Below are 15,211 nucleotides of genomic sequence, written 5' to 3' on the forward strand. Positions count from 1 at the left end.
ACCTCACTAGACACATCCGCAAAAGTACCTCATGAAGAGGATCCTAGGCCTTAAACACATCCTACATGGACAGACTCAAAAAAACTCCAGCTATGCTCTGTCTCATATAGTCTACTAAGAGGCTATCTCCGCTTGACTTAAAAAGTCATGTCTGACCCAGCTCTGTTATAAATGCTACATCTAAAGAAATCCCAATTCCTCCACACCACATGCTCCAGAGAAATTGACCTCATTACCACAATCAACAGAACATACTAGCGGGACAGGTTCATAACCCAGAGAATAACGTGCTCTGGAATAGACTTCCCATACATGTCAAGCAGAGAACCTCACTGGCTGTCTTCAAGAGAAATCTTGATGAGTGGATGGGAAATAGAAAGTTCACCCTAGGGATCACTCCAGTGGCTGTACTTGATAGAGGCACTAGGAACTAACGTTGGGCAGCATGATGCCAGGGCACTTCTATGGGCTAGGCTTGTAAAGGCTCCAGGGTCATTAGCCTAGTGCACACCTATGAACCTATGACTCATCCTCCCAACAGTGTATTATCAGCTCAAAAACTATCAAATGCACTTTCAGGTACTGGAGGCAGGACTAAGCCTGCTGTACTTTTTAGCCACTTCCTTCCTTTGTTTCTTATTTCTTTCATCTCAGCACAGCCTTCTGTATTCTGCTATTCAACATGCAGCTTTTCATTTCCTTAGTCTTTCCTTAACCCAGAGCCCTCCAGTTATGCTACCAGCTACTTGTGTGGGTCAAAACTGAAACCTTGATGAAGTCACGTCATCCATTTCTACTAGTAACATTCTGCTGATTTCATTTTCAAATACTCATAAAAATTGGATCATATACCCATATTGGCTTCAGTCCTGGAGACTGTCGTCCTTTAGAAAAGCAGCCAACATTCCTCTTAAGAGTATTTTCATGACTTTCTGCTACTGCCTTTTGGTTAACAGGTTTGTACCCCCCCCCCCCCCCCCCGTTTTCTGCTCCATCTCTAGTCTGGAACTCAGAATTGCCTAAGTGTGCTTCTGGTATTATCATATCCACTGTGAGTATTACCTTCTTCCTTCTACCCTACGCCTTTGTTTTCTCCCTGAGTCTCTCAGCTTCTTCCCTTGCTGTGTTTGGTAGATGCTGCATAGTAATTATACATTAGCTCGCCCATGCATGTGCACACACGTATGCCTGTGTGCATCCACACAGCCACACATTACATGCTCACATGCAGTTTAACTGATGAGGCACTTTTTCTAAGTTCTGAGCCTACCCACTCCCTTTCCCCGTTCATGGGATGGTGTTCTGTTCCTTTCTGACCTTGCATTTAATCCATTCTTTTGTGAAGCTTGCCATTCCACTTCCATTTTTCCATTTTCTGTCTTTCTTGAGCAACTTATTCCCATTCACCTAAATGTTGTTCTCCTTTTTATCATTTGTGTTATAACAGAAACATGGGCCAGTGTCAACTCTCCTTTTATGTATTACTGCAAAATCAGTGTAGAATCCAGTGTATTGTAAAGTAATACTGTCAAGCTATGGTATGAGTTGCCCTTGTTTGCTGCATTGTTAAGTTCTTCATCCTTTTTCTTCCTTCTGCTCTCTAAATACCTATCCCCTGCTTTCACATTTGTGACACCCTGTCCCCCTTACATCTTACTTTACTGTAAAAGAGTGGCCGTTAAGTTATACGCTTCCAACCAATTAAGCACAAATGTTCCTTCTGCATAAAAATAGATCCTGTCCATGAGATAGAACTGTTTTTTTCTATGCAGTTCCCTGACAGAACCCAAGCAGTGACCTTCTGCAGTGCCTGACTTGCACTTCGCTGGTTTTACTAGTCAATCCATCTTGATCCAGGGAATCACAACACCTTAAAATTTAGGGAAATGGCTTTCCCGGTCTTCATAAAACATTATTACATCATGCAGGTAGGTTGCAGCACTTTATTCCTGTATACACACTCATTTACTTATAAAGGAGACATCTAGTTTTAAATATTTGACTGAGATCAGCTTTCTCTGCAAGTATACTTACTACATAAACTTCAGTTTCTCTCCAAGGTTGTGGAACATTTATACTGTATAATTGTTCTGGGTCCCTTTTCCTGGTTGTTTCTCCCTATAATGTACTTGCATTTTTACAGTTTTAAAAAGTCCTTGTCACTTTGCAAGGAAATAGTTTTCAGAAGTACTTGTCCTCTGGTTTGAATCCTCTGAGGTGAGCATTATTTGTCTTATCCTTGCTATGCTGTATTTCCTGTTTTCTCTCTGTCGGTCTTTCTCTCTCTCTCTCGCCATATGTTCTTTTAGTAAAGGCAGCCTTGCATATCTGTAAAATTGTGTTTCACACTTTTAAAGGCAGTGATTTCCTCTTCTGATATTTCTTTTGCAATGTTTAGCAAATCTCAGGGATTTCTGCCATATAATATTTCATATGGTATGAATCTAGTTGAGGCTTGAGGTACTTCTATTACAACAAAGGGAAAATATGGAAGCAATTGGTCCATGTGTCTCCATCCACTTCTGTAGCCTTTCATAACGTAAACTAGATTTGTTAAAGTGCTAATGTAGCCCATTAGCAGTTCTCTTTAAAAAGATTGACAAATTACATGCATTGCTCTGGACATGAATAACCTTGGTCAGTAAGAATTTCTTATGAAATTCTTACTCTAGAAAACAGCAGTACTGTTCTTTTGCAATGGAGTTTGCATTAACTATTCAAAGGGGTACCATCTTATAAAATTTTGTTGCATGATCCATTACTGATGCTTAGATAATGGGCAAAACATACATTCATGTACTTGTGCTGGAATATAGTAAGTGTTGGTATCCTGTCTGTTTTCAGTATTTTGAACTTTCGAGATTTTGGTCTCAGGATTTTGGGCTTTCAGGATTCTGTAGCGCTCCCCTATATATATATATATATATATATATATATATTTCCCCTTTAGAAGGTCGAACGGCTGAAATATTGAAATTCATATGGCCGAGACCATATGCTCAAAATTTCAGAAGTTCGACCTTCTGAATGGGGATCGGCATACAGTGCAGACTGTGAGATTTCCCTTTCTGAGCTGTAGTGCGATCTCGGAGTTAGAATAAATAAGTAGCTGGGGGATTGTGAGGGTCGCAGGGGGCTTGCCCCGCTGCAGAAACATTGTTTTGTGTTTCGTTGTTTTTTTTTTTTTTTTGTAGTACCCTTTCAGAAGGTCGAGTTTCTGAATTTCGAGCATATGGCTTTGGCCATATGAATTTCAAGATTTCAGCCATGTGACGTTCTAAAGAGGAACTATATATATATATATATATATATATATATATATGTATGTGTGTATATATATATATATATATATATATGTGTGTGTATATATATATATATATATATATATATATATATATATGTGTGTGTGTGTATATATATATATATATATATATATATGTATGTGTGTGTGTGTGTGTATGTATATATATATATATATATATGTGTGTGTGTGTGTGTATATATATGTGTGTGTGTGTATATATATATATATATATATATATATATGAGTATATATACAGTGGATATAAAAAGTGTACACATCCCTGTTAAAATGCCACGTTTTTGTAATAATAAAAAATGAGACCACAATAATTATTTCAAAACTTTTCCCACATTTAATGTGACCTATAACCTGTACAATTCATTTGAATTCATAGTTTGAGGGTGTGCACACTTATGCAACCAGCTTATGCTACGTTTTATATTTTTTATATTTTTCCCTAACAGATTTATTTGTTTTTCAATTGAATTGTTCAAATTATAGGTCACATTAAAGGTGGGAAAAGTTTTGAAATAATTTATTGTGGTCTAATTTTTTTACATCACAAAAGCCTGGCATTTTAACAGAGGTTGTGTACACTTTTCTATCCACTGTGTGTGTGTGTGTGTGTATATGTGTGTGTGTGTGTGTGTATGTATATATATATATATATATATATATATATATATATATATATATATATATATATATATATACACATACACATACACATACACCTAGATATAAGATTTGTTGCATACTGAAATGACAGTGATATTAATTGATGGTATAGTTGGTAAAATTAGGTTTACTATTAAAATGCAGAATGACAGGCGACTTTGGAAATGCCGAACATTAGTTGACCCATTTCCATATTGCCAGCCATCAGTTCTGCAAGTCCCCTGTTAAACGAATGCCACTGTGCATTCACTCATATGTGGGTGATGTTTATATTGAGATTGCGGGACAATGCGGATCAGGAGATGTACCCTTTTCCGCACTGTAGTGCGATCTTGGAGATGGAATATATAAGTTGCAGGGGGTGTGGGGTCTGTATGCAGTGCTGTACAGGTGATGAGGTTTGCGAAATCAGATGCGATTTCTCCTTAATTAAGTTGTCGATATTCCAACCTAGTTAATATTCCAAGCATTGAACATGTAAACCACAGTTTTGATAGCTTTAGGTTTATATGTTCAATGTTTTGGTATTAAACCAGTAAAATTATGTGACATTTGAGCTTCAGCAGATTAACAATTTCATGATCCAGGTTATTTTTCCTTTTTCAAGGAGGTTGTGCAACCCTGGAATTGGCGTATTAATTTAAAGTTGTTTGTGGGCAGTGAAGCCCCCACATTTTTGTTTTGGTTATCACAAATGTAGCCTGTTGATTTTCATTTGTGATTACATTTTTTTCTTGATGATTTGGTTGGCAGTAATGGTAACCACCAAGGATTTTGTTCATTGTTTTGTATTTTAAACAATCTCATTGATCATTATTCATTGTATAATCATATAGACCAAAGGAGAACTGGTATTTGTGAGCATTAAAGCTGTTGACTGAGAACCCTAAAAAAGTTAGGAAAAAAGAACCATGCACTGTAGATAAGCTCCGTTGAGACTTCAGAGTAATCAAGCAAAGCAAATCTTCTTGATTGAAAAACAGATTAGCTCTTTCACCCTTAAAAGAGCGTCATCAGGTCTAAATCCATGCACGGCATGCAGTATTTATCTTCTTTAACATAGAGATCATTGTAAATTCACTGGAGTTGTGGTCATAAAAATAGTAACTTTGAGATTGCTGCATCTGTGTATAAGGAATACTCTGAGGTACTGCAGGCCTTAGACTTGATACATGTTCTGCATATTTGTACTTTGTCTTGCTATTCTGGGGATTGCATTTAAGGTTCTTGGAGTTTTACAAATAAAAATATGCTGTGTGTAGTACATAGAACATTGCTCTGCAGTGTGCAAGCAGCACACATGTAGTAAATGCAGAACATACTATGAACATTACATCCACTGCACACCGTAGACCTGGACTGCGCACAACGCATGTGCCATACAGTGAATGTATGCAATACCAGCTGTGCATAGTACATCCAGAAATAGTGTGCATGTATCATAGACTTTGAAAAGTTTACACAGCATACAGTGTTTGCATTGAGAAAACCTGCTTGATGCATCCAGTATACAATATGTATACAGCGTGGGCCATTGATTTCAGCATACACAGTATGCATGCAGTTCAGGCTATGTAGAGTACATATGGTATACACATTCTGCATATAGCACAGGCTGTGTACCATATATAAATCCTAGATATTCTTTATAATCCCAACAAGTTTTATTTTTTCACAAACAGTTGGTTATGAGTTAATATCCTTAGACTGTAAATATCTTCTCCGCCTTGCTAAACCACCCTCTGTAAAGACAGCCTTCTTTTTCTGGCTGGAAATATTTAGCTCATACCTTCCAACTACAGCCCAACTCTTCTTTGTTGATAATTTTTCTGCCATATTCACCTCTAGTGTTCTTTCCCACTCCGTTCGCCCTACGGGCTCACTCTGCTCCCCTACCCTGCCCCCAGTACTTTTAGCTTTACTTCTATCTTACCCCACCCTCTTAGCCTAATTACCCAATACCAGCTCCCCCCTCATTACTCCTCCCACCTATAGCCATCCTTTTTAAGCTCTGTAATCTGAACACCACCCAATAATTATAGTCCCTTCCTCTTTCCTTAAATCTCTAGAATACCTCCACCACTTTTTAAACCCTTTCTTCTTCATAGCCTTCTCTATTTTCCTAACCACTCATACCACTCTCTCTTTGTTCCAACATGCTCTCCTCAAGTTATCACACCCTTCAGTCCCCCAGCCTCCTCTTACTGTTCCTACTTCCCTTATACTGTGCTACCTCATATTCCACCTATGCTTGTCCAATACCACCTACAAAGACAACTACCATACAAACCCACCTTCCCCCCTCACTCTTACTCCCATTTCTACTCTATCACCTCTTCTCTTATTCAGCCTAACCCTCTGCACCTATTCCACCCTAAACTCTTCTCCTCTAAAGTCAATATACTGCCAACTTATACAATCTACCAAAATTCATGCCTGGCAGACCAATATGGCTAAAGGATATATCCTTCAACAACGTAGTCCAAGCTGGGGATATCCATCCTAACCCTGGTCCTACATCCTTTATTAACAACACTCATCCCTTACCCTCGTCCTCCTATCTCAACACCCTAAAGATTTTTACAATTAATGCACAAAGTGTAAACAACAAAGTACACCAATTTCAAGCTTGGTTAAGCCATAACCAACCAGCTATCTTGGCCATCTCTGAAACCTGACTCAAACCCTTTATCTCTGACTCTGAGATTCTGCCCCCAGGATTTCATTGTCTCAGAAATGACCAACTAAATAAAAAAGGTGGAGGCACTGTCCTAGTCTACTCCAACCTTTTTACCTTAATTCCCCTCCAAATTCCAATTCCTCAATTTCAGAACACTGAACTAACTGCTGGAATTCTAAAACTAAATAAACATAAAAATATCTGCATCATTGCCCTATATATCTCATCTGGTAATATCCCTACACTCAAAAATATTCTCCTATGGGCCTCTACTGAAATTAACTGTGAAACTTATATCTTTGCTGATGTGAATATTGAATAGAATAAAATCAATTGCCCCTCTCCCTCCCTATCCTTTAACCTCTGTAACTTCACTCAAATAATCCTCTCGATCACTCGACCTAACAAAATAAACTCTCCCGGATCCACTATAGATTGGATCCTAGTCTCAGATCCAAATAAAATAACCAATTCTGGCACAATTCCTGATACCTTTAGCGACCACGTCCCAGCCTTCATGCATCGCTCAACTAGCTCCTCCCCACACCAGCATCAGTACATTCAAACTCGTAACCTCAGTAGCTTCAACCCAACTACTTTATCAAATATTTTCAGACAAATGAACTGGCAAATTCTAAACATCCTTCCTCTTGACAAGGCTATAGAATACTTCAACACTGTCTTCCTTGATACTTTAAATTCACTAGCCCCACTAAGAAACAAAAGGATAAAAACTAAAACTGGTCCTTGGCTATCCAAAGAGACAAAACAGATTATGCACCACAGAGACAAACTATGGAAGCTTTACCAAAACAATAAACTGGACAATATAAACAGCTCCGCAACCATGCAAAACGACTAATCACCAAAGGCAAAAAATCCTGCTATATCAAACTTCAGTCCAATAACAATAACCCCCCCCCCAACATTTTGGAACTCCGTAAACTCACTCCTCAATCTAGGCTCTAAGAATAATCCCCGTCTTGACCCAAGTAAATCTGATCTCGAACTAGGCTCTGAATTTAACTCATTTTTCATAGACACTATTCTTCTCACCAAGACATTTCCCAATAATGACCCAACTGCTCTACACTCTCCCCTTCTAACTCACCTCATCTGTTTGAACTCAAACCCATCTCCACTAACTTTATAAAAAAACTTTTGTCCAAACTTAAACCTTGCTTTAACGCTCCCGACAATAATCCCTCTTCCTTCCTAAAATGTGCCGCTGATGGCATTGCACTCCCAATCAGCATCATTATCAACTGATCCATAAAAGAATCATACGTCCCCAAACTCTGGTGCTCAGCTTATATTCTCCCTCTTCATAAAGGAGGCAAAAATACCAGCATCTCAAACTTTCGCCCCATTGCTTTGCTCTCACCAATCTCCAAAATCCTAGAAAAATGCATCCACCTCCAACTTATGCCTTGCCTGACCCAAAACAATCTTCTCACTCCTACCCCGCATGGCTTCCATCCAGACCATAGCACAATAACCGCTTTACTCTCTTTCCTAGAAACTGTCAATCAAGCCCGATATTCAGGCCACTTAGTTTCTACTGTTTTACTCGATCTGTCTAAAGCCTTTGATAATGTTTCCCACAAGCACTTCTCTGTCATCTCTCAAACCTTAATCTCTCACATAATGCTTTATCCTGGTTCTCCAGCTATCTGTCGGACAGATCACAGGCAGTCAAATGGAAGAACTCCATCTCTTCCTTCCTACCTACCCCAACTGGCGTAGCACAGGGATCCATCCTTGGGCCACTGCTTTTTAACATCTTCATCAATAACTTTCACACTGCTATTCCTGATGCTAAAATAATTCAATACGCAGACAATTCAACCTTAGTCTGCTCTGCCTCAAACCTCTCTGAATTGTTGACTAAAACCCAAACTGCCTTCTCAACAACTGAAAACTGGATACGCCAAAACCACCTCTCTCTCTCTCAATGCAAATAAATCAAAGATTCTAATATTCCCTCCCACAAAGACCCTCTCCTACAATAAAAACAACTTCAAAGTCTATAGTCAAACCAACTCACCTATAGAAGTAGTCCCCTCTGCCAAACTACTTGGCATTACTGTAGATGAACACCTCAAGTTTGATATTCATATTCAACAAAATATTAAGAAAACCCACCAAAAGCTAGGTATGCTGTATAGGAATAATCACTTTCTCTCCAACTCTACCAGGCATACTCTGGCCTCAACTTATCTTCTTCCTTCCTTATTATACGAAGCCCCTCTCCTAAACAACCTGTACTCCTCTGTCACCTCTAAACTAGAAAACTGCTGCAACAAAATCTCTAAATTTGCCTCTAAATCTAAAAATACCACCCATCACTGCCTTTAACCCTACAATCCCTGAATTGGTTTGAACTCCCAAACTACCTAGACTATCTCCAACTCACTACTGCACATAGACTAATATTTCACCCAACAAACTGTCCCGCTCCAACTAACATCCTGAAAATCAGAACTTAATTACTATTCATAAACCTAAACGTCCTGCTGGCCAACTTTTCCTATCTTTCTCACTAGGCAAAAAATGGAATTCCCTTCCCTCCACACTAAGAACCATATCAAACTTAGAAAACTTCAAAACCCAACTATTCAAACACCTGTTCACTAAATGGAAATGTATCTACCTTCACCCAACCTAATCCAAGGGGGTTCTGGCTCTGGTTCCCAAGCTCTACAACTCTCATAGTTATCTTCTTATGAGCCTTTCCAAGCTCTCAACAATTTCTGTAGCTTTTCTCTAAGCTCTCACCTCCTACAGCTACCCTCACACAGCCCAACCTTGTAAATATTGTAAACAGCATTCTACTGTTGTGTGTATGTAAAGCGTATTTACATTTTCTTAAAAGGTTTGTATGTAAACTGTTTCCACACCTAACCCATATCTGTTTTCCTCAAATGAAACTGCGTGATCCCTACCTTCAAGCTTAATGAATTTAACTATGCATGATATTGAATGCATTTATGAGTAAATATTTTACATAAGATGTGTAATATTAACTTTCATTTGTATCTAAATTGTCTAATGCATCTTGAAGCTTTTCTCCACGGGCCTCCACTGAAAATGGGTCAATTCGGCCCATTGGACTTCCCCGGTAATCAAATTGCAAATAAATAAATATATCTGGCATACACAGTCTGTGTACAGTACATCTGTCATACATTGTGCAAGTAGTTCAAGCTGTGTACATTACAAACAGTGTAAATTTCATGTAGGACAGTCCTTGCCAAGTACATGCAGTATACTCTGCATTCCTGAAGTATAAGTTGTGTTATTAGTACATGTATGTACTATGTGCTTGTAGCACATGCTATGTACAATATATTCAGCATACACTTGTGTGCATCATAGGCTGTGCACCATACATCCAGCATATGCTGTGTGCATGCAGCATAGGTTGCATGTTATTCATGCAGCACAGGCTATGTACTCTACATCCAGCATTCACTGTGTGTGCTTGCAGCGTAGGCTGTGTGCTGTGCATCTGATGTACCTTGCATCTGGCATACACTGTCTGCATTCAGCACAGGCTCATATAGTGCATTTGTATGTAGTATGTGCATGCAGCACAGGCTGTGATGTACAGTATATCTGGCATGCACAGTGTGCCTGTAGCACAAGCTGTGTACAGTACATTTAGCAATGCACTCTGCATATGTGGCATAGACTGCACAGAGCATCCAGCATACACTGCATGCATGCAGCAAAAGCTCCACAGTACTTTCACTTTACACTCTGCATATAGTACAGACTGCATATTATGTCCAGCATACACTAGTCTTTCTACAGTATGTCTTCATATGGTGTGTGTAAGCAACATGCTGTGTATAGTAAGTCTGATATACACTGTGGCACAGACTGTGCACAGTATGCTCAGCATGCACTGAGGCATGCAGAGTATGTACACTACATCCCACATACTCTGCATGCCTGAAGTACAGCACATCCGGCTTGCACTGTGTAGAGCATATACATCAAACTGTCTACAGATGCACCTGACACACATGCAGTTTACAGTACAGCCTTAGACACAGAGATCATAAGTAAAATAGTGCATACATTTACCGTGTTCCTTTATTTATGAGTTGAATGTGTAAAATAGTATATCTTTGGTAGTGGGGATGAGTAATAGGATAATATATTGCCTGCAAGGGAAGACATGTAAGGTCAGAAGTGACCTGCATACATGTTTTTTTTTTCATATTTATTTTGGTGCCTTCTATCATCTGCAATGTATTGGTGCCTTTGTCTGTCTCCATAAGATGGCACAGAGAGACAGATGCATAGTTTCCCCTTAGACCTAAACGTAATCTCTACATGCCATCCATGTGCTACAGTGCACACACACCTTTCACTGCAGTCTGTCTGCCTGCACTTCATTTGCAGTTTATGCACCTGAAACAGAAACTTTGCTATCCACTGAGTTTGAACTCAACACTGTCCCGCATTTCCTGGCCACCCATCCCACTGCCATATGAGTGAAATGCATAGGCTTGTGTTAGGGTTGAGTCTGCAGGTAACATATTGGCTAACTGGTAGGAAAAGACTGTTTTTTTTTTACTATGTGATTGCATGCAATGGTGGGGGTTGGTCCAATATGCTGTTTACCAGTAATACACTGTACTGTTTTAGTAAATTTAGAATTAGTCATTTATCTGCAGAACACCAGTGTCATGTGTCATCTATAGTGAAATGGAATCTGGACTTGGGATCGTTTTGGCTGACAAGGATGTGTATTTGTAACTTATGGTAAGTTGTCACTGCAACACAGATGTGCCTTTATAAAACAGCAACAGTATGTTTGACATTTGTTAGATTGCTGTATGGTTTAAGTTGAAAGCCTCAAGGCAGTTGATCAAGAGCTGTTATTATCTTTAAATATGCACATATGTACAAGTATCTGAGTGCTAACAGAGATCTAATGTGGTACAGAACTTTATAGTGAGAGCAGTTACAGTCCAAATTTTAGTGGCATTTACAGCTTGTATGCGTAAGTACATTGTGTGCTACCTGGCTTATGCCATTAGAGACCTCCATTTGTTGACTGTTGAAGTCCGTTTAGCACAAATGTTCAAGTATATTTAAAGTGCAAATGTATCATATGCCGTAGTGAAGGAATTTGCTTTTAGAGGCTTTCTATATTTTACTTTTTGGAAGGAAAAAAACATCTTTTTTTATTCAGTAATGTTAAAGGTGAGGAATACGTCCAGCCCACCTGATGAGGATAAACTGCTGGATACTGCTCAGTCAGCCAAAGTTTGTCTTGGGCACTTGATGAAGTTGTTGGAGGATGGCGTCTGTACCCTTCATGGATGTGTGGGTGGGGTTGGAACAAGACATTAGACTGCTGCATTTCCTTGGAGGAAGATTGATACAGGTATTTGTGCCAGGGTTGGGCATTCATATTACCAGATTAACACACATATGGGAGCCTGCATTTGCAAGGAAATGGCATTGTGGGCTCCGTGGTAATATAGGTACATCATCATCCCACCCAATGCTAGGATTAGGTCATACAGTAACTTGTTCCCAGTGGGATAGCAGTATCTGGGATGACAACAAAGAACACACAGCACCCTCCTGCATTCCTGAATGGCACCTGTTTGCAAGCAGCTCTTTCCCTAACACTGAGTATGGATTCACAGTGAACTAGTGAAAATATGGGCATGTCTAATTGGATGGAGGATTGACCATTTATAAAAAATGGGGTCAAAAAGAATACAGAAAAAGAAAAATGAAGAGTCAGAATTCAGAACTACCTCTGTGTGTCATTGGTGTACAGGTTGTAACCCTGACTTCAACACCAGTGACCCAGGTTTGAATACCGGTTAAGGGAGGCAGGGGTTGGTATAGTCGTAAGATTGAGTGAGCAGAGGTGTCTGTATCCCTAGATGCAGGATTTTCTTGTCAAAGTAGTGTCTGCTGATGGAGACCACAACAGCACCTCCACAGTGGGATTGGCATATTAATATATATATATATATATATTATGGCATATATTTGCAGAAGTGCCCACATAAGATGTAGTTATTTTTTGAAAAGTCTCTTGACAAATCCATTCAACGAAAATTGTTCATTAGGGCTCAGCTGACCATATAAACCATATGAAAATATTTTTCTCTTCAAGACTTCACCCCCTACCCCATGCTTATGGAGATTCCCCAAATACCCCTGTTTTGAATTATTACTAATTCCAAAATAGCCAAACCTCTCAGGGTATGCTATATTAGAAATCTCTTTGGAAGTTGAGATTAGTGATTTGGTTCAGACTAATAGGTTTTATGTACAGTAGAGCGTCTGTTATCTGAACGACAGTTATCCGAAACGTCAGTTATCCAAACCCAGTCTTCGGGTAGGACAAATCATAAACTCTGAATATGTCAACGTTGTACGTATTAGCTTGTGCATGTTTTTTGAACTTGTAGCTTGTTTGTGTGTGAAGTATATTCTTTGTTGTCCACTGGACTTGTTGAATGGTTGAAAAGTGCATTCCCTGAGTGCTAAAAAAACAAGATTTTAGAAGTTTTTTTTATCCAGTTCAATGTATGTTTGATTATACGAACATTTTGATTATCCAAACTACCCTTTGTCCCAATTAGTTAGGATAATCGACTTTCTACTATAGATGGGTCCGTATCTGTCCATCTCATACCCATTTACATTATACGCAAGGCATGGAGTAACATCCCACAACAAATATGGGGCATTAAAAAACATAGTTTTGAGTTCTGGATTTGTTTGGAGTTTCTGATGAAGTGGTGGAAAGGACTGTAATGGGGGCCAAGAGGCCACTGGCCACATGAGGTCTGGTTTTAAACAATGATAAAAAAAATGCATCTGTTTGTCAGTTACAGTATTTATTTAATACTTTGGGCTAGATGGATATAAGGCTGACAGTAAAATCTGAAATCTAGTTGTAATACTCATTTAAGCAGTACTGCTTGTTGTCTACAGTTGCCTGTTGCAGTTTTTAAAGTCTAATTTAGTCTGATTTCTTGCCTGTAGCTGGTAATGGAGTACTGTGGAGCAGGATCTGTGACAGATTTGGTAAAAAAATCAAAAGGAAACAGCTTAAAAGAAGAATGGATAGCGTATGTTTGTCGAGAGGTCCTTAGGGTAAGTCTATTTTGATTTCTTAAGAGTCATGCCTGTCATATACACACCAGTGTGTAATAAGACTGGATGAATACAGGCACATTTTTAATTAGTTTTTGATTCCAGTAAAAAGTAACAGCTGCTGTTTTGCTGAGTCACAGAAGGAAGTGAAAATGTCATAATTATTGTCTTGAAAAATCAGTTTGATGGTTGCCAGCAAAACACAATGAAATGTATCTAATTTTCTGTGATTTAGATATTTCACAATTAAATGTATTGCGTTAATGGCTTTTGTAAAGAAATATTTATGTAAAGAGAGTGAAGGCAGAGATCAGAACTTTCTCAAATGATACTTCACTGGTTTCTTGTACAGCACTTATTTTTATGTTAATACAGTTCTGCTTAAACCCCTTAAAATATTAAGTTTAAGGAATAAGGAAAATCAGTCACTCTTTTTTTAAATTATTGAATGTTGCCCATGTGATAATGCATTTTTTTAATAGTTTTGCCTTCTGTGACAGGCTGGGCATGCGCTAATATATCTATATATTTTTTGCATTGTTAGGGATTATTGCATCTCCATTCTCAGCATGTTATCCATAGAGATATTAAAGGACAGAATGTTTTGCTCACTGAAAATGCAGAGGTAAAGTTGGGTGAGTATTTGTTGTCATACTGTATAGCACTTGAGTATGTTAAAGGCTCACAACTGTCGGTATCCATTTTGACTAGCAGTTTGAATATCATAATAAAACTTTTTACCTAAAGTAGCACTGACGAAAGTGCATATGACCCTAATTTAATCATTTTTACTTTAGTAAATGTATTGCTTACAAACATACCTGTAATTTAGCATGTTTCAAATGCATTAATATGTAATTATTGTTTCAGATTACAGGTCAAAAGCATTACCAAAGTGTTCAATTACCGATAGGTTATCATAATACATAGGAAGAAATGTAGAGATAAAGCATGCACATTTATTAATAGAGGTTTCAAAGAATGGTTAATTTTCTGATGTTGTGTTTAAAGCTTGTACTGACAACGCCGAATCTGTTAAAATGAACTGAGTATTTTCTATAGAAAACATTTATTATCAGTTTTCACTTTGAAACAGCTGTGCAGTTCTGTAAAGAAAGGCACTCTTCATTGCCTTAAAATAGAAGGACCAGTGTTCATTAAGACGCTCTAAATCTTGTATGGGGTTACTGTTTTTGTTTGCTGATGTGCAGATGAACAAAGTGAGGCAGTGACTGGATCTGATATAAGGAATTCTGTCCTTAACTGCAGGACTGTTCTAAGTAGGAGACAGGCAGCTCAGTATCTTAAAACTTGCACAGGTCATTAGCTCCACTCCTTTAACCTGTAATGCTCATCATTAGGGCCTTCTTTCTCCAGAGCTCTTTGTCATGCATGATTGCAGTTTC

General features: G+C 38.5%; 1 protein-coding gene across 1 annotated transcript in view; it reads left to right on the forward strand.

Moving 5' to 3' along the window:
- The window catches only part of NRK (Nik related kinase), a 2,110,367-nt gene that overhangs the window by 772,454 nt on the left and 1,322,702 nt on the right, over positions 1–15,211 (forward strand). Inside the window, exons 5-6 of the mRNA XM_044057244.1 lie at positions 13,695–13,805; positions 14,350–14,440. Of these exons, the coding sequence (XP_043913179.1) occupies positions 13,695–13,805; positions 14,350–14,440 (202 nt within the window). The remainder of the gene's footprint in view (positions 1–13,694; positions 13,806–14,349; positions 14,441–15,211) is intronic.

Source organism: Protopterus annectens, chromosome 15.part0 (genome assembly GCF_019279795.1).
Source record: "Protopterus annectens isolate FY-2018-M chromosome 15.part0, PAN1.0, whole genome shotgun sequence".
Classification (NCBI taxonomy): domain Eukaryota; kingdom Metazoa; phylum Chordata; order Ceratodontiformes; family Protopteridae; genus Protopterus; species Protopterus annectens.